General features: G+C 36.9%; 1 protein-coding gene across 4 annotated transcripts in view; it reads right to left on the reverse strand.

Moving 5' to 3' along the window:
- CADM2 (cell adhesion molecule 2) overlaps positions 1 to 23,537 on the reverse strand; it is a 548,264-nt gene that overhangs the window by 137,896 nt on the left and 386,831 nt on the right. For all 4 annotated transcript variants that reach the window (XM_056493497.1, XM_056493489.1, XM_056493471.1 and 1 more), the window contains one exon: positions 21,037 to 21,186. In XM_056493497.1, the coding sequence (XP_056349472.1) occupies positions 21,037 to 21,186 (150 nt within the window). The remainder of the gene's footprint in view (positions 1 to 21,036; positions 21,187 to 23,537) is intronic.

Genomic DNA, 23,537 nt, shown 5'->3' on the forward strand with positions numbered 1-23,537 from the left:
GTGATAGAGAAACCATCGTTAAGCAATTCCTCTGTGGCATCAGGACACATCCAGCCAGAGCCTGGAATTAGAATTCTGAGATGCAACTTTAATCACAGAGTATTTATTTAAAAAATTCTGTTATTTGCAGATGTATTGTGAATTTTCTCCTACATTTACAGGTCAGCTAACTCTGGAAGAACCTACACTGCTTTCAGGCCCTGTGAGGTCAGTCCCACACATCTGATTACTCCTGACTTGATTCATAGGAGTGCTGCAATACACACTGCAAGTTCCTGTGAACAACCCATTCATTTCTAACAGAAGCCTCTAACAAAATGGATTCTGGATGCTAGAAACTCCAACTAGGGGTTATGATAGTAGTATGACTTCCAGAATTCCAGTCCAATACTTTAAATATTGGGTTCTATTGGCATTGTTATAAATCAGCAATGATTATTTGCAATAATTTTATATGTGGCATTGCTAAGGGAGAGACTGAGATGGAAACTCCTAAATTCACAAGAAGAAAAGCTGACTTGTAAAGCCTCATATGTGAAATAATTTATCCTCTCTGAAATGACAGAAACTTTGAAGGAATCTTCACATGGAAGATAACCCATATTATCACATTTGCTGTGAGTTATCCAAATATTTATACACTTTCTACCTGAATAACACAAAGCAGTCTCAAAGCCAGTTGCTAGGAAAATAAAATTTACTACTTGCTCTGGTTGTTGAACAATACCAAAACCAACATGTTTAATTTAGAGTCACTGTGCACCAACAGAAATGAAGATATTCTGCCCTCAAAGGTGAAATAATACAGGAGGCAAAGCAGAGAAAGAACAGACATTAAATCCTCCAAAGCACAGCATCATACAGAAGTTGAAGGAGATTGAGGGCCATGTTTGCAAAAGTGCTTATTTGACAAAACAAAACTTTCACCTGAACCTCTTCCAGAAAAAAAAAAACAAAAAAAAAACAAACAAACAAAAAAAACAAACAAAAAAAAAAAAACCAAAAAAAAAAAAAAACCCAAAGAAACAACCCCTCCAAAAAAACAACAAAAAAACAAAGAAACAACCCCCCCCCCAAAAAAAAAAAAAACCACAAAAAAAATAACCAACCAACCAAAAAAACCCAAAAAACCCCTTACAAAAAATCCTGAATTCATTTTCTCTAGACCTCACTTTTATAAGGGACAGATGCAAATAGCACTTGTTACTGAAAACAGAAAATATTTTTGTTAAAGAAATGATCAAAGCTCTCAAAATCTTTTATCTGATGGTCAAGGATATTTTCTGTGTAATTAGAAATGTAAATTTGGAAACTTTTAGATGGAAGATTGCATCGAATATTAAATAATCAAAGTAGGATTTGTTTTAATGCTTATTCATGTTTGAACCAGTGAAATACTGCAGAAATATAGCTAAATATTGCTATTGCCTTCATTAAAAAGAGGTGAGACATGAATACTTCCATCCATCCTAAGATGGATGATAGTCCATTTTATTTACCAAAGGCTACATAAGAAAACTTTGATTGAAAGAGAATCAAACACCACATTTCATGACTCCTAACCCAGTACTTTAGTCTTAAAAATAATTTTCCTCTAATTAGCAGTTTTCCCTCAGCCAGTTTCTGCCCTCACAGTGTCTTACTGAGAAGTCATTCTGCTACTGATACCTAAAGTATCACAAAGTGATTTAAGATGAGGTTTTTTCTTTCTGATAGTGTTCTTTTAGATGTTCTTGTGATCTCCTTTGAAGCCATCTATGTTCCTTCCCCATTTTTCTTCCCAGATATGGCTTCTGACTCCCTTTTCTCTTTGAAATCCCCACCTTCTCCTACAGAAAGAAGCAGATACTCAAATCTCACCTCCTGATGCTCTTTGAGGACCATTTGGACACTCAATACTTAAAATCTCGAGTCCTACAGAAATCTTCAGTGAAACTGTGCAAAAATGAAGAAAGCAGCAAGGAGTGCAGAGACTTCCAGATGATGTGAGACTAAAAAGAATCTTTAAATGGGTTACATGGAGCTTGTTGAGAACTAAACTTTATCCATAAAGGGATGAGTTAGACACACTAGAGAATGCCAAGAGTCTAATTCCAACTCTATGCACTTGAACTTAAATTCCTTAGGACTAGGTTAAGGTTGACAGCTCTCATGGAATTTCCCATCAGTCCCACCAAGCATGGCCTTCCAAAAGCACTTGATTATATTTAAATGATTTTAGCATGAGCCTGTCACTGGCACAAATTAGTGAAGCAGTTCACTTGCATGTTTCAATTTGATGGCATTGCTTCCCTTCTGAGTTGTTTAGAATAAATAACATGAAGTTTACAGCATGGATTTGTTGAGATCAGGGACCCAAGAATTCTGCTTGCTGGTCTGGTGTGAGAATGTCACTGTAAATGGCAGCAGTGTGCAAAGCACCACATCCACCAGAACAACCTGGTGGGACAGGAGAGTTCTGGAAAGAAACAGCTTCAATGATCTAAATGATCTAAAATCTCCTTTAATCATCAACATCAGAATCAGTGACTCAGAGGGAGATGCTGTGGGGGAGTTTCTTTAAAAAGAGCAAGCAAAATAGAGTAAGCAAAGCACAAAACTAATTAAACTTGATGCAACACAAAGAGCATTTTTGATGCAATTTATTAAGGAGAAAAAGCTGTGAAATTAACAGCAATCAAAAACTAATTAAAGTTGATGCAATAGGAGCAGCCAAAGAATGCCTGATAACATTTATTGAACTAAAGAAACATGGCTGTCAAGTTGAAAGAAATCAACCAAACTCTGTTTTTGAATAGTTACACAAAGATAATTATTCTCTGGATGACACTTACAGAATAAGATTCAAGTCATTACCTCAAAAGACAAAAGGACTGACATGCTGTGTTAAACTGCCTGTGAAAAAAGGGCCTTAATACAGAAACTTTATAAGTAATTCCTAAGCCTTGCATATAAACAAATATGATTCATCTATCAAAAACAATGAACTTCTATTGTTATATCAATTACTTCTGTAAACTAATATTTGACAAATAATTATGAGAATACCTTGTGTAACAGGGTACTTACAAGGGAGGAACTCCTGGTTTTCATCCTATTTTGAAACTCATTGCCTCAGTGCCTGGGGCAAGTAATTATCATCTAGGAGTCCATTTGTTCTAAGATTAGGATGCAAAACTCAATTCCTGATGTCAAGCACCATTTAAAGCATGGCTAAGTGCCAGAAATTCTTTTCTTATAGAAGGTCTTGGTGGCCTTCAAGTGAATAGTGAAATGTCTGTCTGCAGTGAGAGCCAGGCACCTCAATTTTCCCAATGCAATTGTACATCTTTTGTATCATGGTCTCAGATTTATAAAAAAAAGAAAGATTCAGACAAAAATAGGTGTTCACAGATTCTAAAGTATGTTAAAAGATTTCTGTTTAACTAAAATTGCACCTTGTAAATGCTGTAGGAAGGGTCATAGTCAGGGTCCCAGTAATGTCAATCTCATCCAAAATACTCAACTTCCAGCACCTTTATTCTTGAATAAGCATTTAAAATCAAATTGAGTTTTAAATTGGTGAGCCCTATAGGCTTTCAAAATTCTTCCTAGTAAATCTCCAACATTATCATCATCCTTCTCCTAAAAACTATCACAAGGCTCCCATTCATGCAATGATCAAATAAAAGTCTGTCTTGTAAAACATATCACAGCTGATTGTAGCAGAGATCCAAAACAAACTATCAGATTTGGTTTGTTATTTTAATCTCACAAAGATAGTATCCTCAGCTGAGAAATTAAGTTTCCTATAATTAATTTGATATTTTTAAGTTCCCACTTCCTATGCTAATTCAAAACAAAATCAACAACAACAATAATAATAATAACAACCACAACAACAATAAATCTATTTGTTTCTGGTAGGGCATAATGAAAAGCAATGTCTGAAGCCTGGTATTCAATTCCAAAGAGCTGCAACCTCGTATTAGTGACATGGCTAAGGTAGTTTTCAATTTTTTTTTAAGCATAAAACAGTGAATTAGTCAGTTCAATGGTTCTGATTTCCTCTTTTACCCCCAAGGAATTTTTAGCACTGGGTGAAATCTTCACTACTTACACAATCTTTCAACTACTTCTTTTTTTATAAGAATGCTCAGCCTTACATTGTCAAAATATCCATTTTACTTTCAGAGACAGTTTATATCATTAACTTGGATATTTAATGGATCCTTTTTTCCTAGTCTGTTCTGAAATTGCTTAAAATTTCAGAATGAAAGTCAAGATGTTAAACTCTTCTTTATCTTGGAAATAAACACTGTCTTACAAGGAGCACTTGTTTATATTCACTTCAACAGAGGATGAATAAGGTTCCAACAGAGCTCCAGAAAAGAGAACATTTTCATGTTTCTGTATTATAGACTTCAGCAGCCTGGTGCAGAACTTCTTTACAATTAAAACTGCAGCACAATGTTAACTCCTTACATAATCAAGTTAAAGTCACTGAGAGGACAGAGTTATATCTGCTACTCTGTGTCATCATTTGGTCTGTCACAGACAAAACCTGCCTATAAGGCAACTGTTGGGAGTGATAAATTATATTTTCATTCATTGAACACACAAAGTTTTTTTAAAAACTAGCTCTTTGTGGGTTTTTAGTCAATTCTTCAGCAAAGAGTATCTGAAACACGAAATCACAAGAATTCACACCTGTTGTGTTTATATTAATACGCCACTTTTACAAAAATTCTCAGTTTTTTTCTCCCTCTTTTCCTGTTGGGTAAGAAAGAATTTGGTCTCACCCTCCTGGTCTAGAGCTGCCTCATTCTCTTCCCTCAGCTACCTGGTCAGTCTCTTCACTCTTTAAGTGAAGAAGGAAAAATAAAAAATCTACCTGCCTTTCTTGCAGTGGAAGAACATATTCAGATCACTTTTTTTCATGTTCCAAGTACCCACTAATTTATATATATTTGATACTCATACTAGTTTCTTTCAAACAGATTGGAACTGGACAACATATTAATAAGGGAGCATTTGGAAGAAGAAAATGTGAGTAAAATGATGGTGCAATCATATGGTACAATTCACTAGGAACACCAGCTAAAAATGTTTTTTCTTCCAGCACTTCAGATTAAACACACACACAAAATTCCAGAACATTTCTTAGAAAACCACACTTTTCAGTACACCCTTTGCAGAAACATGACTTAAAAATACCTGATCATTTCTAGCCACTGAGGAAAGGAAAACCTTTGAAGGTTCTCAGATCATATTGTTTTGAGTAGCACGTAAATTACATCAATTCAATTTCTATTACCCTCTATTCCAGACCTATTAAATCTTTACTAATAGGTCTCCTTCATGTCATGCCTGTACAGGGAGATGCAAGGCCCTTTTTATCAAAAGTTAAAATGTGGTAATGGGGAGGTGGTTGGGTGACATACTGCTCTCAGACAAGGAGAGTAATTTGCACATTTTAAAATAAGAAATTAATCCTTATTGCCTCTGTAGCAACTTGAAGGACAACTCTGATCCACTGTGCCTTGATCAGTTTGATGTAAAAAAAATACCCATTTATTGTTGTTGATAAAAGGAGGAAAGGAATTTGCTACAAAATATGACTGCTGGAATATCTTTCTTCAAAGTTGTTACAAAGCACATAAAATGAATAAGGACATTTTCATATCACTGCCATTTGATCTTTTCCTTTGCTGCTCTCTCCTCTGTTTGAAAACATAAACACACATTTAGGCTGTTTGACTGTCATAGGAGAAAAGGGGTGATTCTATCACAATCTAAGAGAGAAAATCTGTATTAATAAGGGTGTGGGGTTTGGGTTTTCTTTTCAGCAAAGTGAGTTTATTACTGCCCAGTGTCACCCTCTCAGGAAGCTGCAGTGCACGGATAGATTGTGCTCAGGCCCCTTAACTCACCTCATTACAGACTGACACCATCATTGCCAGCAGATTTTGTTAAACACGGATGAACTGCACCTCTTAAAGCCTTCAGCAGCAAGGCTGACATTTTTTGGACAGTAAATCCTCTCATTTTTGAAAAAGCATTGATATACACTTTAGGACACATCGATCCGGAGGATGACTCCAAGCTCATCCAGGCTTAAAAACCTTGGAAATAGCACAAGCTGACCTGAGTTGCATTAACTTTTCTGAATTCCTCAATGGGGGTCTCAAAAGAAGTGGTTCAAACATAACATGATAGGACAGAGTTTACAGCTGTCTGCATTGTGTGCTGATGTGGCTCTGCATCATCCTGGGATGATGAACTCTGGCTCGAGGGGCAAAGACACAACAGAGAGAAATATGCCCAGAATAAACTTTTCTTCCATCACCTTAACTGCAATACAGTCAGATGGAGAATAATGTGAGTAATAAAGCAAGGATGTAGCTGGCAAGAATGGGTAAAATACATCTTTCTGCTTAGCACACTTTCATCTATAAATGGGTAAAAGTATGCACGCCCTTGGTAACTTCAACACTCAAACCAAGCTGGATTTGAAAAGTCTCACTACAGAAGAGGATTATTTTATACAAAGCCACAACATGTTCCATATCATAGTTTTCATTTCCTTGGGAGTTGGAGTAGAAGAGTTCAGCAAAAAGCAGGGCATCAAAACAAAGACGTCTTGCTTTTTTACCCTGCTGTTTTAGAAGATGGGTATGCACAATTTTCAATAAGCAAGGAAAAAAAAATTAAAGGGCTTGTAAACTGTATAAACTGAACAAACTTTCTTTTGTTCCCATTGAAGCCACTCACTTTCTGAAAATAAGCATAAAAAGCCTCAAGATGCCCCAGAAAGAAAGCAGGAGACATCTTTTCTGCTTCTTGTAGGAACAAATCCCACCAGAAACTGACACAAAAAGAAACCAAAATATGCAGTTAGGCTACTGGTAGAGCTTTCCACAAGAAGTAAGGCTGTTTAGCAGCACATTACCTTGTAATGCTGCCCCTTCCCTTTCTGCAGGCACCCACAGGTGCCTTATCCCTGGGATGGAGCAGGGAATGAGCTCACAGCTCTCAGGACCCCTCTGAGAGCAGGGTGCTGCTCTTACAGCAGGTAACACTCCTGGGGAGAGTCATCCCAAGAAGCAGTTTGTGCTGCTGGTTTGGGCTCTGTAGTGCCAAGGTTTATCTCTTACTCCTATTTCCCAAGAGACTGAAATTCAGTTTTAGGTCAACTCCTACATGTAAGAACCTGATTCTTGAAGTGGAGCTCTCCATGGCTCCAATGTACCCCTCTGGGTACACATGAGGCAATAAAAGCAAACCTCACATTACATTTAGTTTTCAACCAGAGGATCTTGAGCCAATAAAAGGAATGATGCTTTATCAGTGATCTGTGCAGTGCACATCTGGCTGATGTGTTTCACACAAAACTAGCATTTACAAAATTTACAAAACCATCTTATTAACTGAAAAAAAAGAAAAATCACTAATTAATTGATGCATTAATGCCTTGTTTTCAACTTTCCATTTTAAAACTTTCTTTTAAAACTTTTGTTTTTTAAAAAATAATTGTGAAGCTAGAATGGTGTGCTGGTTTTGGCTGGGGGGAAATTAACTTTCTTCATAGTGGGTGGAATAGGGCTGTGTTTTGTTTTTGTGCTGAATACAGGGTTGATAATAGATAAAAGACTGAGATTTCCATTTCATAACAAGTTTCCATTCCATACCTATAAAGCTGAACTGAAATAAACATTTTAAAATGATTTTAAAAATAATTTTGCAAAATTATATTGAAAGAAATTTGCAAAACAGCAAGTCCAGATCTTACTGAAGTTAAGTTCTGAAGGAGAATAGCTTTAAAAGAGACATGAAATTTCCCTTATTAACACTCAAAAGCTTCAGTAAAGGAACTTGCTAAGAATCAATCCACAGCTATGCATGAAAGACAAACAAAAGTATCTTGATAACTAAGGATGCTTGTAACAGAAAGTGTGGGTACAGTGATCTAATAACTTTTTCAAATATTTTCTGTCCTTCACTGTCAAAAATGTTGTCTATTCATAATCTTTTCCAGAAGTTAATTCAGGGTGAAAGATCAGGCAGGTGTCATTCATGTGAAGCCTTGACACTTTGCTTACAAGAATTTCTTACTGTTAGTGGTGAGCAACCAATTTACCTGGAAAACACACAGGAAGGAACTATCCTGGTCAGGAACTGGCCCCCATGAGTTTTCTCAGAGACTTCACCAAAACCAGTGAGTAGAGGCTGACACAGGTGTTTAACAAGAACCCCTCAGGTGGTGCTCAGCCTCCTGACTCAGAGGAATTACATCTTCCATGATTTCAAGGCTCTATTGCCTTAGCTCTAAGGTGACCCTCCCAGCTGAGTGCAAGAATAATTCCAGTAAGAAATGAACACTGCAACAAACAAACAAAAAAAGGAACAAGCCTTTCTGTGCCCCATCACCCAGCCCACCCCAACAGATGCTCGTGCACGGGGAAACAGCCACTTAAAATTCAAAACATTGACCAGGCACTGAGGAAGAAAACGATAAGAAAATGTTTCTATGCTAATAAAGGGGAAACTGAAGCCTTCAACAGGTCAGAAAAAATACCCATTCACAATCCTGGCTTATCTGCACAGAGAGAAAATTCTGCATGTGTGAGTCAGTTGCTAAGAAAGCTCTGACTAATGCAGATACAAGACTGACTTTTTAAGTTGACATTTCTACTTTTCCAGTGGATCAGAAGTGTCAGGAGAGTTCCCCAGGCAGAGCAGAGGATTGCAGAGCAGAGTTATTCTGCAGCAGTCTGAGTTGTGGCCTAAGTGCTTTGATGGAATTAGTAATGGTAGTTTAAGAAACAGCCTTGGATTCTATTCCCAGCACTAGCAATTACCACTCCCATAACAGAATCAGAACAAAGGAACAAAATCAGATAGAAACGAGCTGGCAAAGAGCAAATTCCCTTCTGCTGCTGCGTTCACAATGCCATTAAATAACATCTGGCAGTGGGGCAGGGCAGACAACTGCAGACAGGAGCATTTTAAAGTGCTGCTACTAGACCTGCCAAGAGCTCAGCTGTACAGAGTCCTTCATGTCTCTTCTGCTTTTCTCACAAGATGGGATGTGATAAATATTTATCCTCCAAAAATTAAAAATGATCAAAAATGCCTTTTATCAGCTACATCAGCAGAACATACTGTGCATCTGTTGATGGATTACATATAATTTTGCTAGGTAGCTGGAGAAAAAAAAGTCTTTAAAGACAGCATTTGGCACGGGTTAATCACCTCTTTCATTAAAGAAAGGAATACATACTGAGAACATCTTTCTGCCATCCGATTAAGCAATGAGCCAATACAATTGTAAATCTTCCAGAAATTCCCCATGGTTCAACTCAACAGAGGCAATTCTTTACTTCTCAGACCATATCTCTCATTTTCAGATAAGCATTGCATTAATTGTGTACAAAAACTTTCTATCATGCTGTTAAAAGAAATGGAATGTGACTGTTCTGATTCTCCTTAGCAACCTTTGACAATTAAGAGATTGAATTATTCATATGTATTTTTAATAATATAATAACATTTTTAAAGCTTGCTCACCACTCAATTGCTCAAACAGCATGCAAACCCAAAATTGTTTGATTCCAGCACAAACAATGCCACTGTTTCTTTTCTGCTGTTGTAGAGGCTGACACAACTTACTGTCCCTGCAAGACTGAGGTAAAAAGGATTTGCAAGTCATTGGAATTTTTTCTTCCTTTGAATGAGGCAGATTTTAAGTCTTGTCTGGACTTATTTTATTATTTACAATTAATATAAGTACTAATTCTCTGCACCCATATCAGGTAAATCTGATCAAGTTTGATGTATTTTCTGAACATAGCTCAAGGCAGACAAGCTTTCTCCTCTGTGCTAATAAGCAGCACAACTATGGTATTAAAACAGAAAGAATGAGACTTGCACTGAGACTAATGATAATTTCATTCAGGATGGGGAAGGTACAAATGACATCTGCTTTATTTTTAGGAAAAAAAAAATGACTGAAAAAATGTCAGGAGAGGAAACACATCCTGTATGAAGAAAAATAAATAAATATACATGTGCTAAGACAGTATAACATTTTATAAACTAAGCTTTTGTTTACTGACACATACTACATCCTGACCAGGTAACTAACCCTTATGGGAAGACCCATCTAGTAAGATGGTTTTGTATCTTTTTGCTTCTAAATGTTATTTTATATAATGAAAAATTCTATTTAAGTTACTTTGCTTCCATCTAACATACACTTGAGCTGTCAGTGTAATTGCATGGCATTATTATTCTCTTAGGCTGCTGCTGGACAATAGAGCTACAGATAGAAATAAAATAGTAATAGCTTGTGACAGGTTACACTTAAAATGTTTGATCAGACTGATCAATGGGCCTTTGCTGCTGGAGCTAAGCTGAGGTTCAAGGAAGGAAAAGATAATGGTTGTTCCAGCACTTTGGATGTATCTCAGTGAATTAGCAGGCACTTGGGATGCTGCTCCAGACTTAATACAGCTGTCACTTACAAAAAATGCTTTTTACCATCTCAGACTCCATGATGGAAATTATCATCTGCATTTTTTTCTTTTGAAAAATACCTCTGTTACTGTCTATCCACTTATCTTATATCTTGGTTTTGTTTTAGATTTCAGAAGCTCAATTTTCCTACCAAGTTTTGTAATTATTTAATATTATCTAAACAGCATACTGAAAATGTATTGATATTTGACAGTGAATATACAAATATCAATAATTACCTGTTAGCTACTGTAGATTAACTGTAGATTTTATTTTATTTTTTTACATCTATTAACGAGATTAAACTCTCTGTGCTACTGATTTGTTGGTTTGTTTTTTCTCTTCTTTTACACAACTGCCTTTTGGTTTTTGTGTTTCCTCAAGCTCCTTTTACCCAGAGAACATGCCTCTGAAAGTAATCTCATTCAGGTTGATTCAGTTCTTGTTTCAGTTAAATTTAAAGTTATTTTCTTTGGCTCACAGCAGAACATTGCAGAGTCTCTCACTGAGGTATTGAGGATTTTCACCCCATATCAGCAGCTCATCAGCAATTACTTTTCTGCACACAGATCCTAAAGATCCAGGACACGATGATTTGTTACAATTTCTGTGCTGAAACAATCATGTTCCTTAAATAAGTTTCTACCAGAAAGGGAGAGGAAAGATGAGCACTTCTAATAATGGTAGATCCCATGCTTCCACCTCAGAAATTGAAAACAGTATTATTTTTAGGCACATCCAGGCACTATGAAAGCATACATTTACTGCCTTTATTTAAATCTTTGGATTAAAATCCTCAATTTGCCTGACCTTAATACTGCAATCCTCCTATGGGCTACTCATCTGGCTTTTGGACTGACTTCATAACATCTGATGTTAGATTTGGTAAAAATTGCCTTTAATTCATTTCCCACTTCTGATGGAAATTTAAATATGCTATTCTATTTTTGGTTATAGAGCAGAATTTCTGTTCAAATTATAAGGTGTGAATCTAATACACAGGAATAATTCAGAAATTTCACTTAGATTTAGTACACATCTTCTACAAATCTGTTCTAGTGGATATATTACACATATATTTAACATACCCAATGAAAAGAGACCCAAGCTGTCTTACCCTTGCTAAGTGTGCAAGACAAGCCTGCCACAGAGATTTTCATCCTATTGTGCTCCAGCCAGCTCTAATTCAGAAAGGATTTATCTCCCTGAGCCAAGAGACTCCCAAACCCTGTTAATTCAACATTGTGGGGATGGAGCATCTCTGGGACTTCTCCACCCTATTTGCCTGATCAAGAAGGAAACGTTTCCACTATCTGGCAAGGCTCCATCTCCTCAGAGAGGCTGTAATTTCAGAGGGCACAGGGCTGGAGCACACAGGTACAACTCTGTTATCAAGACACACTTGGGGTGGGTTTGGAATCCATCCAGTTGTCTCAGGCCTGGGTAAGGCAGAGTGGGAATTCTGAATCAAGCTGATGGAACAGGCTTTTCCTATTCCATTACTGTTTTCCTACCTGGCATTCACTGTCCTTCAGTCATATCCTTTAGAGATCTTTCCCATCCACTTGGGTAATTCTCTAAGAATATGTTGTTGAATGCTTTTCTGAGCTACATTTCTCCTTGACCTGCTGTGTTTTTATTCCTCCAGCATTTACTGACTGATAGTTAATCTCCATGTTAACCCTTCTAAAAGCAGCTGGAATGGCAGTGACTGTACCACCTGCTGTTAGTGTAGGGCTGCTGAGATTATATTGCATTTCATTTAGTCAGCTTTTGACTGGCTGCTTCCAGTACCCCTACCCAGAGCGGTGCAGAATCTTAAATTTTAAATGTGTTAAGTTACATCCATGTCTATAACCCATCCTAAAAACGTTCTTTTCAGCTGATCTAATTTGCTTGGAGAAACCCTGTGGAATCTGGGCAGACCTGTCTGCAATATCTGAGCTAGCTTAGATGTCTCTTTATGGCACTGTGCATCACAGATGCTGTCTTGTTTTCAGGGGTTTCTGCTTTGCCCTTGGAAGAGTTTTGTCCTCCAGATGCAAAGTCATGACTATGATTGTGGTGTGGATTTTTTCTTATTTCTATATCCAACATCACACATTTCTGTCTAGGAAATATCTGAATGTTCCATGATTGTCTTTCCCTTTTAATCATAAATGCTCTTATGCTTTTATCCTAAAGCTATTCATTCATATACTGATATACCATTTCTAAATATTTGCACTTCAACATTTTCCAATGCTGTTGTTTTCCTCTGAGAAGCATAACTTTCACCAGAGCTGCAAGTTAGTTCTTTAGAGAAAAGTCAGTTCTTCCTGTTCTCCATAGGTGAGTTTTCTTGGATTTAATATGACTTATATGACAAAACATTCAGGGTCTGGCCTGTCTGGTGACTCTCTTACTCCTGTGACTCTGTTGTACTGAGTACACTGTGATATAACAATCAGCACTCTCGCCTGTCACCTTGTTTCTCCAAAAAAATAACCTTCACCTTCCCTAAGGAACACTGTTCGCTGTGTTCCTGATTAAAAACAAAATGTCTTTTTTCTGCCTGCCTTCACCTTTCTTGTGATGTACAATGCTGAGCTCCTCTGCTCTGGGATCTCTGCTCATCATTGCCAGTGCATTGTCCCACTTGCCCTTCTCTGCACTCAACTTGTTCCTCGCTATCATTTGCTCTGAGTGTTGTCTGAAAAACCCCAACGGGTTCAGAATTTAATGTAACAGGCCCATTTTCTTCAGAAATCCTCAGAAGTTTGGCTCATCCAGGTAAACAACTAGTGCAGAGAGGGCAGATATATGAAATTTCTCTTTGCACCTTTTTAACTTTGCACCCCCCTCCAAAGGAATTCTCACTTGTAAAAGATTCTTTGCTGTTTAAAACAAAAATAGCCAGCAGCCTGAGCATCATGAAACTTCATTACAGAGTAATCTTAGCAGTGTCATCACAACTACTGCTTCAATTCATCATATTCCAATGTATCAGCTTCATTCTCCATTTAGCTTGAGTGCTGGTAAACTCAATTTCTGCACATACCCACACTTCAGCACAATATAATGCAAACTCCTACACTTTCTAACCATCTCTACAATATGGCCATTTACTCCCCTAATTCTGCTAAGAAATGGAAAAGTAAATGCTGTAAGTGGGAGTAGTTATATTAATTTATTGCAATGAAATAATATTCTAATGCATTGTAATACACTTTTAAAATGTAATTTCCATACTCACGCAGACAATAACTGTCAAGATATTTTAACAGACTCCTGGTCCCTTTTATCACGTTATCTTTTTTTAAGATGCATGAGTTCAAGAATTCCAGGTTTCAAAAGTGGCAACCTGTTTTGGAACCATGGGGTTTGAGGACAAAGTGAGACACTTGATCTCAAAAGCTCTAATACAGCTTCTTCCCCTCCCTGGAGCACTAAGGAAATACCATCCAAAATGATTTAAGCTTGTTTCCTATCCATGACCCAGAGGGAAGCTGTATGGAGTTCGGTAGGGAAGGAATTAATTTCTTTTCATAGCAGCCCATACTGTGCTGTGTTTTGAGGTCATGACCAAAGCAGTGTGGAAAACAAACCATGCACTAAATATCACTGAGCAGTGTCAAGGCCTTCTCTGTTTCTCCCTCTGCACCCACAGCAAGAAGGCTGGGGGCAGCCAAGAAGTTGGGAAGGTACAGAGCCAGGACTGCTGACCCAATCTGACCATGGAATATTCCAGAAAGTAGCAATAAAAAACTTGGGAGTTGTTTTCCCCTAGAAGGGATTGCTTGGAGACTGGCTGGTGCATCACACTGCTGGTAGGATGGATTGAGTGCTTTTCCATTATTTGGAAATTTTTATTCCTATTTCCTTCACTTGTTAAATTCTCTTAACCTTGATCTATAAGTTTTTCTTGACTTTGCCCTTCCGATTCTCTCCCCTATCCCCTTACAGGGGAGTGAGTGAGAGCAGGAACTCAATAGTAAGAAAAAAAATGTAGCTGAATAACCCAGATTTTCTGTCCCTATATCTCATACTATGGGTCTCAAGGAAAGATAAGATCTGGCCAGACAGCTTCTGATATTTATCTGGCATGGTTGTAAAATCAACAGATCTGACCAACAAAAAAAAAAATGAACTCAACTACATACCTTGGAATGACTACTCCAAAAGGTCTTTATGGAAAGCTTATTGTGAAAATTGTATTTCTACCTCATACAATTTTTTTTTTAAGTGCTATAAACTTCATAAATATTATAAAGCATTTACAGGCTATTGCTATTCAGGTCAGGAAGAAAAAAAAGAAGATAAAATAAAATCCTGTCTGTCTGTATAACTTCCCCCAAACTTATCTGGCTGGAAAGTAATCCTTCAGTAATTATCTGTATAGTTTTCTTGCATTTTCCCATTGCTTTTCATGCTACTTCATACTTTGACTATAAAGTATTCTCCTCTTGAAAAGGTCTATTAAACTCTAAATAACAGTGAATCCCTAATTTATATGTGTACCCTAGGATGAGGTTAACTTGGTCATCATCTGCTGTCTGACACCATCTCCACTCAATTATGTAACAGGAAACAGAGCATGTGAAGGTGGAAATGTAAGTAAATTCATCACTGGTACTCGATTTCACATTACCTAAATGCTAATGCTCTCCATCCTCCCACCAATACAGCCTGGCTGCCTCCCTGGCTTGCATAACTAATTTAAACTATGTATGTTCTACTTTCCTTTCTACTGCAAATATTGTTTTCTTTGCTTCTCTGACTCATGTTTTGTACAAGCCTATTCCTTTTGTCTTCATGCTCACCTACATCTTAAATTCCACTGCTTACTAGAATCATTAAATGCCTACAAGAGGTAAGTTCACCATTTCCCCAGTCAGAAATATCCTCAAATTATTTTTGTAACTCACAAGTACCTCTGCTTGTTTATGCAGATTAGAATCTGAGGCTGAACCACCAGAGAATGGCGTAGATTTGGTTTATGCTTAAATTCAACAGTCAGAGCCTGGCTGCCACAAAACAAGTCAAAGGACAAATACAGCTAGCTAGGGTGGAGTTCTGTATCTATAACATGAAAAAGACAGGATTTTCATTCCTGAAAGGACCATCCTTTCGGATGTCAATTCAATCACCATTTTTATATTAGAGTAAAAAAATTCTCTGCACTTATGAATCCTTCTGAACTGGCATACATAACACTGGAATTAAAATCTCATGCCTTGCACAAAGTGAATTTCCAACTCCCTCTTCCTATTGAAAATAAATAAATAAATAAAAAATCTTTCTACTGAGAAAGAAAAAGGTCAGGAGTTGTTTTCATGGAGCTGACAGCACAGCTGGGCATCCCAACAGTCAAGATGGTTTGACTAGAGACTCAGCCCAAACTCTCTAAACTCACATGCAAGTTTCAACTCAATATTGCCACCCCTGAGAGGGAGCAAATGCTGAACCTCAGGGGCTGCTGCTGCTCCCAAACTTGTTCCCACCAGACCAGCTGGGGCACTGTGCCTATCAGGGAAGCTCTGGAGAGCTTTACAAGAGCAGTGCCCTCTCACAGCCCTTGCCTAGTGCATCACTATCTCTGAAAGCTTCCCAGATGACAGGGAGCTACATAAATGCCAAGCACACTTACACGTGAAAAATCAAAAGGTCATCTAAAGAAACATATTCTGCTGCTGAGGGATGAATAATTCTGAGGCTGGAATACACTTTCTAATTTTTCAGTAAGACATGAAAATGCTGCTACTTGATGAAAGCACAGGGGCCATGTACCTATGATTAGCATCAGGCACATATCAAAATCTATGTCACTTTGTGGCAAACTTATCATGGTCAATGTCAACACACCCTTGTTTTACTATCAACAGACCTGCAAACTTCACTGTTTGGGTGGAGAGCAGGTATTTTACACTTGCCTGACTGAGCAAACTGTTAGGTCTGTACACACCAGGCACAGACTCTCTTCCTTTTGATAGTCCAATTACACATTTTTATATTGAGGAGATTAAACACCTTTGATATCAACAGCCATTGTTCAGTTGTACACTCCTCCTTTACAACTCAATATCCTGCTCCGTATTTATCTATATTCCCTGCTGAATGGGAATATGAGAAGGTGGCTGCTATAGTAAGTTGCATAAAGGTTCTTTTCAGTCTTCTCTTTATCAAATATCTCTGTGTTTCCATGCTGAGGCCTTTTTCTTATAGCTCTGCATTCATATTTATGTCTCTCCACATTTATTGCCCTCTCAAAATCCTTAAGAAGTGACACCAGTGAAGATAAACTAAAATAACCTATATTAATTTAAAATAATATCTGCCAGTTCTACACTGTTGCACATTGTGCTTCTTCCAAAGGCAGCTATGCAATTATAGGTACTTGGGTGCATAAAGTGATATGGAGGTTTCTATGGCAATTATTCATTTTAATTGAAAATTGTGTAGGGAAAACTCATTTCAAGTGCAGCATGCAATTTGCATTTGTTTCCAGAGAATCTGAACTTCTTTAGGGTGAGTTGTGAATTCCTATTTTTTGGAAAGACACAGTCTTTAAAATTCTCTTGGGGGAGATGGGGGCGGGAGACCAAAGTAAGGTTGTTAAGCTTATTAACATTTGGGAGCATGTATCCACTTATTCAGTACAGTATTTTTTACTGTCTGGTAAAGGCTTGATGTTTTAAATGAATGAGAAAGAATTAAAATTATTATTGATACAAAGTGCCCTTGTATCTCTGAGGTAGAGGAATCAGAAAAAGACAGAAGTACCAAAACTGATGGAAGGAGACAAGTCATCAGTGAGACCAAGTCCACCAGATCAAACATTTATATCTTCATGCAGTTTACCTACTCTGTGTTAGAATAATAATGAATACAAAATTATATCAGATCTTAAAATATTTTAAAGTGTCAAAGAAAGAGTTGGAGGAAAGCTACAGTTTCACCTTGGCTAGATAGTAAAATAAAGTTATAACTTAATTTCCTGTAGAAAAATGGGATTTCTTTCTCCTCCCTATTCTCATCACCATGATGAGTCAAACACATTTTAGGCCTAAATTTACAACAAAAACAAAGTAGATGTACTAGAAGTGATGAAGAACTGGAAACAACACCTGAACTGTGATTTCACATTCACAAAATTCAGTGTTGCCTTTCTGAAGCAGGGATGTCCTGAATTTTGGTCTATATCATTTTAAGGCTGTGTAGGCCAAGTGCCAGAAATGTCCCAAGTTAAAAACAATTCTTGTCTCCTTCATAAATAATAAATAGATATTTAAATGATGTGAAGGCTGGGGATGGAGCCACATAATCCTCTTAAATGAGAAAAATCTGTCCTTAGAAAGAGGTGGCCAAAGCAGTAAGTGAGGGGAAGCAGAAGAATAATTATAATAATGTGGTTTTGGTATTAGTGTGTTTGGCTCATTGCACTTCTGTACTTTAGAATATCTAGAACAGAAAAAGAAAGAAGAATTACTCCTAACTTCAATGTCAATGATTACACCACAGTTCAGAAGAATACAAAGTTACATGAATGTGGTTTTCATAATACATATGACATCCATTTTTAATAAACTGAAGACCAATAATTAACCCCTTGTGGAAAGGCACAGGAATGTGAAGGGCACATTTCTTCTAGGTACTGACTCTTTTTTCCTTTTTCACAAGTTCTATTTTGGTCAGAAAACAGCTTTGCAAGACAGGGGAACCAACTTCCTTGAGAAAGAAGAATAAGCATGGAAGGGATCTTGCCAAGGACAATCCAGCAAGGGAGAGCTTTTCACTGCATGGACAATTTCCTCTAGTTTTGGCACCTTTTCTGCCATTTGGTTTATGACTAGACTTGATGGTCTTAAAGGCCTTTTCTAACCTTAATTATTAAATATACTGACAGGTCTCACCTCCTTCAAATTCTGCTGGACTCAACCCTTCTGACACATGTGTTCCTTCACTTTACTATTTGACTCTCTCATAATTATTAAAATATAAAGCTATCAAAAGAAAAGTTCATTGAATTTATTTTATGCTTCCAGACATGAAAGAAATGCACTCTCACTCCTACGTGTGCCATTCATATAAATAGAAAATAACCTGTTGAGGGGAAGTAAAGTTCAAAGTAGGCAAATTTGATTTATTTCTGAACATAGCAACAGCCAGAGTTACTCAGCTCTGATGGATATAAAGGCTGCTGGTGATGCTGCTTGTCTTCTGTTTCCTACACAGAACATAACTCCATAGCTATTCAAGCTTCCATTAATTTTCAGGGTTTGAGAAACACAGCTATTAAAAAGCAATGTTCATGGTGTTGAAAGGATGAGTAAGACCTGGAGGTTGGTTTTGGCTAACAATAAGAGACAGGTTTGAATAGACTCTGGCAGAGGCACTGCTGTCAATAAATCAAATGCAATGACTGGCTCTAGTAGAAAGCTGCTTTTTTATAGCCAAATTGTATGCCTGGCTGGGAGAAGTGGGAAATGAGGAGAGGAAAAAAAGGGGAAGCCTTTACAGTTTCACTTGCCATTATTTCCTGACAAAACCACTAATAAATATCTCTCTCCACTTTGGCTCAATAAAGCAGCATCAGAAGCATCTGAAGGAAATGTCTTCTTACTTATAGGAACCTATACATATACAAACAGGAAAAATTGCCAGTGAAAGCTGTAACTTCACTTTCAGAAGTGGCAGAATGTTTTCCATGCAGGAATTGGATGCACTGCTCACCCCCCTCAGTCTACTTGAGACTGGAAATATCACCCAGAGTACAAACTGCTGCTAACATATGACTTAATATCTTCAACTAAAGGATCTGAAGTTTTTCTTCACCACATGAAGGCATTTTCATGTGCAGTAGTAATTCTTCCATAAAATTAATCATCAAATATTCCTTCAAGTCTTGGGACAAGCTAAAAGTTCAATAAAGACTGCAGTCCCTTAAATTTACACACTTGAGCTTTGCACATTTCCTGTGGGGAATATAAATTGCTTCTGGCACTTCCTACTCTACATGCCATTCAAATTCTGTTGGCTTAATGCATTATATTAAAAAGTAATACAAATTTCAATGATTTGTTTTAAAAGTAGAGATTTTGCTAAAGCACACAGAAAATTCAGTTCACACCAAAATGGCTACAATGCTCAAATTAATATATTTGCAGTCCTCACGAGTCTTTCTCAGCATCCTTTAAAATGTCACTTATTTTAGAAAATACATAGATTTTCTGAGTATTGATATTTGAAGACGAGGTTTCTCTGCTTTTAGTTTTGCAGACATTACTTACCCACCCCAAATCACTAGTGATTACAGCTAAAATGAAGGGGTGCATGTGGGCAAAGGTGACAGCACAGGACTTAGAGCTGGAAAGTTTGCACCTTAAAAACCTCTCATCTTCAATCCTACATTCAAAAGGTACTTATGATTTCAAAGAAATTGCAAATCAAATGATTACACGCTACAGGAAATTAGATAAAAGAGAAAGGAACCACTTCAACACCATCAAGAGATTCTATTCAGCTATTATATTAATAGTAAAAAAACATATTTTGATTGCAGCTTCTGCAGGTATAAAATGACAGGTTTTAGATTCTCTTTTATTGAAGTGCACAGATCCAAAAAGCATTTTCAGTCCTACAAGGTGTTTTAAACTCTTGTAATCATTCAGCACAGCATTTGGACAGCAGTTCTTCAATTTTGAGCAGAGTAATAACTGCACTTGTTAAAAGATGTTCTAAAGCATGTAGCACCTTTCAAAATAAATTCAAGCACCAGAATTAAGTATAACTGTTGAACTTTAGTACTACTGAAATCAACACCAAAACTTTTATATTTTTTAAAGCCAAGTAATGAATTTATTACTCCTAACTTTAATTTATTAACAAAATCTACTCAATCTTTATGTTAACATTCTATTATGCAAAATGCAATGCTTTTTCAGTTCAAATCAGTCTACAAATATATACCACTGCAAAACAAATTTCTCTTTTTCTCCTCTAATTTAACTAAAATGTAAAAAAAAATCTGAGCATGGATACATTGGAAACATCGGGACACAAAATCCAAGCATTTTTATGAGCTGTGAAGAACAGCTACCACAGCAACTGTGCATTGCACCAACAACCAGACTGCTGTACACTAGTGGCAAGCTGTGGGATTATATACATAAATTTAAAAAATTTATAGAATATATATTTATGCATACACACTAATAAAAATTAGCCACAAGTTTTATGGGCCACTACTCCTCTTTGCCACTCATAAATTCTCTTCCAAGATATTTTGCAACAATGTTTTCCAAATTATTTTACAATGAGCATTCAAATCCTATTCCTTTTCTTTAATAATTTAAATACAACATAACGTGCAAGAGAGTATTTCAGTGAACCTCAGCAAAAAAAAATTCATAAAAAATCATAAAATAATTATAACGGAAGACACCTATTCCTAGAATATATAGAAAATACATTCATATCAGAGTATTAAAGAGAAAATGTTTTAAACATTTCTTTCTTATAAAAAGCAGTGCAGAAGCACGAGTTCAGGAAAGAATTTACCTTTCTTGTCATCGAAGTATAGTGTCTGTTGAGCTGGATTTGACCACTGGAGGGAGGTGTTATCATTTTGATCAACCCTGCAGGTCAAATTTGCTGTTCCTCCTTCAACAACTGTGACGTTCTGTGTCAGTGGGAACTGCCCTTGGCTGCCTGAGGAGGGAGGGAAGGGATGCAGAAAGGAAGAGAATAAGAGAGAAAAAAAAAAAAAAAAAGAAAATATTTAAGTTGCAGGATTGAATTTATTGCAGCAGCTTCCCACAGATGATAGACCCGCAATACAATGTGAACTAGTCTGACCAAAAAAAGGCAGTACAATACATTTTTAAAAACTGCATTTACAATATATTCCCTGTGTCTGAGAAACATGATGAATTAAGAAATAAGGGTTCCCCCCACTCTTCCTTCCCTCTGTAAATCACACTATTTAGTTCTAAAGAAATACTCTGAAGTTTTGTCTCCTCAGATATACCAAAGGTAACTCAGTGCAGGCAATACAGTTAAATCATTGTTGAAAACATCACTGAAAGCATAACATAAAATCCACAGACTTTTTAACAGAAAGGGATGGGGCAACCTTGACTCCCTGTTTCTTTTTAACACATTTTAAAGGCCTCTCAGGAGGATGCTTTCTGTGTCAGGTTTGGAAAGCTGTTGGAGAGCAAATGTAGTGTGAATCTAACACTTGATGCATGCTCTGTTGGGGGAATATAACCTGTTCTCATATGAAAATGGAGGAGATGATGTAGTAGGTCTCTTTCACATCTGTGATTCTATCCCAGAGCATTATGAATTGCATTAAGTGCTTGCTGAAAAGTCACTGGGAAGATTTCCAAATGCCTCTACACAATGCAGGAGCATTATCAGTCAGGTCCTTGAATCACAAGAATTTCCAATGGCATAGTTAGGCTAAAGTGCTTATGTAGTGTGAGGATAGCACACCCCTTGTCAAACAGCACAGCACATTCTGACAAACAGGACTGCAACAAGGGAGCACAGGAAAAACATGTAAGTGTGTTTTAACATGGGTGGGGAAAGGAAAAAACCTTCAATAATAAGCAAGATGCCTCATTGAACATAGAGCTGTTATTTATTTAAGGGCACAATCCAAAAGAAAGAAAACCTAATACTCCAAATGAAATATATGCTTCTTTCTTCTCCTTTTATACAGGTTCTATTAAAAGAAGCACTGAAGGGTGGGTAGAGATGCTTGCATAAGAAGCACAATGCCAAGATTGACACTCAAGTGGGATGTGTCAGAAATTAAAAACCTCTCTACAATCCTTCAGGAGGGAACAAGCTCATAGACGTGACACAAGCACATCAAGGAAATCATATATACAATATCCATTAATGATACCACACAGAATCACACACCCAGCAGAAAACCTTCAGAGAAACATCCTGTTTTTGTGGCTCTCATCAGACTTGTTCCAACTAAGTAAAACTGAGATATGTCTTCTATACAAAAGAAAGATAATATGAAAATATATTATGTAGGATACAGCTTTGCAGATGACTAGAAAAAAGAAGTATTCAATAAAAGATTAACAACTGAACTTCTATTTGGCCTACTGATATTGCCAAAAACATAATTCTAGCCAGATTTTGATTTCTCTGTGTAAAATAATCCAAATGGTTTTAGACATGGATCAAAATCAGCCACACCAGTGAAATAAATAAAATATTTCCATCAAAATGCAGATCTAAATAACTGGTATAATTTTTGTACAAATATTAACTACAGATGTCTAAAGATCAAGATTTACTCTAAGAGGGTATTTCCTATCAACAAGATAACAGATATAGTAAATAAAAAAAACAAGGGATACTAAAAATACCATAGCTAATTTAAATGCTGCAAATAATAAATGCCAAAATTCTCATGACACCCTCTGTGTCTGACACTTCATTAATCAAAGCCTGCTTCTTGAAAACCACACATTGAGAAATATATGACAAGAGAAAAATCATAAACAAGGATAAAAAAAAAAAAGAAAACAGAAAAGGTTTGTAATTTCCTTCCATTTCTCCTCTTTCAATTCCAATGTGTCAAGGAACCTCAAGATGCTGCATAAATTGCTTATCATTTAAATTAGAAATTTTTTTTAATCCAGAAAAATGCACACAGCCTGTTATTACTTCCACTAAATTACAGGCAAGTTACCAAAGAAATAACCTTCTAAAGTATGAGCTGTGACTAGGAGGCTATGTGGGCTAAAACACTTTTTGCCTACAAGAGGCACTAAACAGAACCCAGTGCCAGAGATTAGCACAGTGAAATCTGTCACTTGCATTAAAGAATTGGAATGGGAGGTAGTTTAATAAAGAACCTGCTGCAATGATTCAGGACCTTATTAACACAGTTTAGGAGATCTCCCCATAATTACCCTGCATTCTCTGTCTGATATTGCAGCTCTTATCATGAAGGTGTCAGTGTACATGCACTCTATCATTTGTTAACCCCTGCCAAGTCACAGATTCACCTCTGGTCAGGAAGTAAA

This window comes from Oenanthe melanoleuca, chromosome 1 (genome assembly GCF_029582105.1).
Source record: "Oenanthe melanoleuca isolate GR-GAL-2019-014 chromosome 1, OMel1.0, whole genome shotgun sequence".
Taxonomy (NCBI): Eukaryota; Metazoa; Chordata; class Aves; order Passeriformes; family Muscicapidae; genus Oenanthe; species Oenanthe melanoleuca.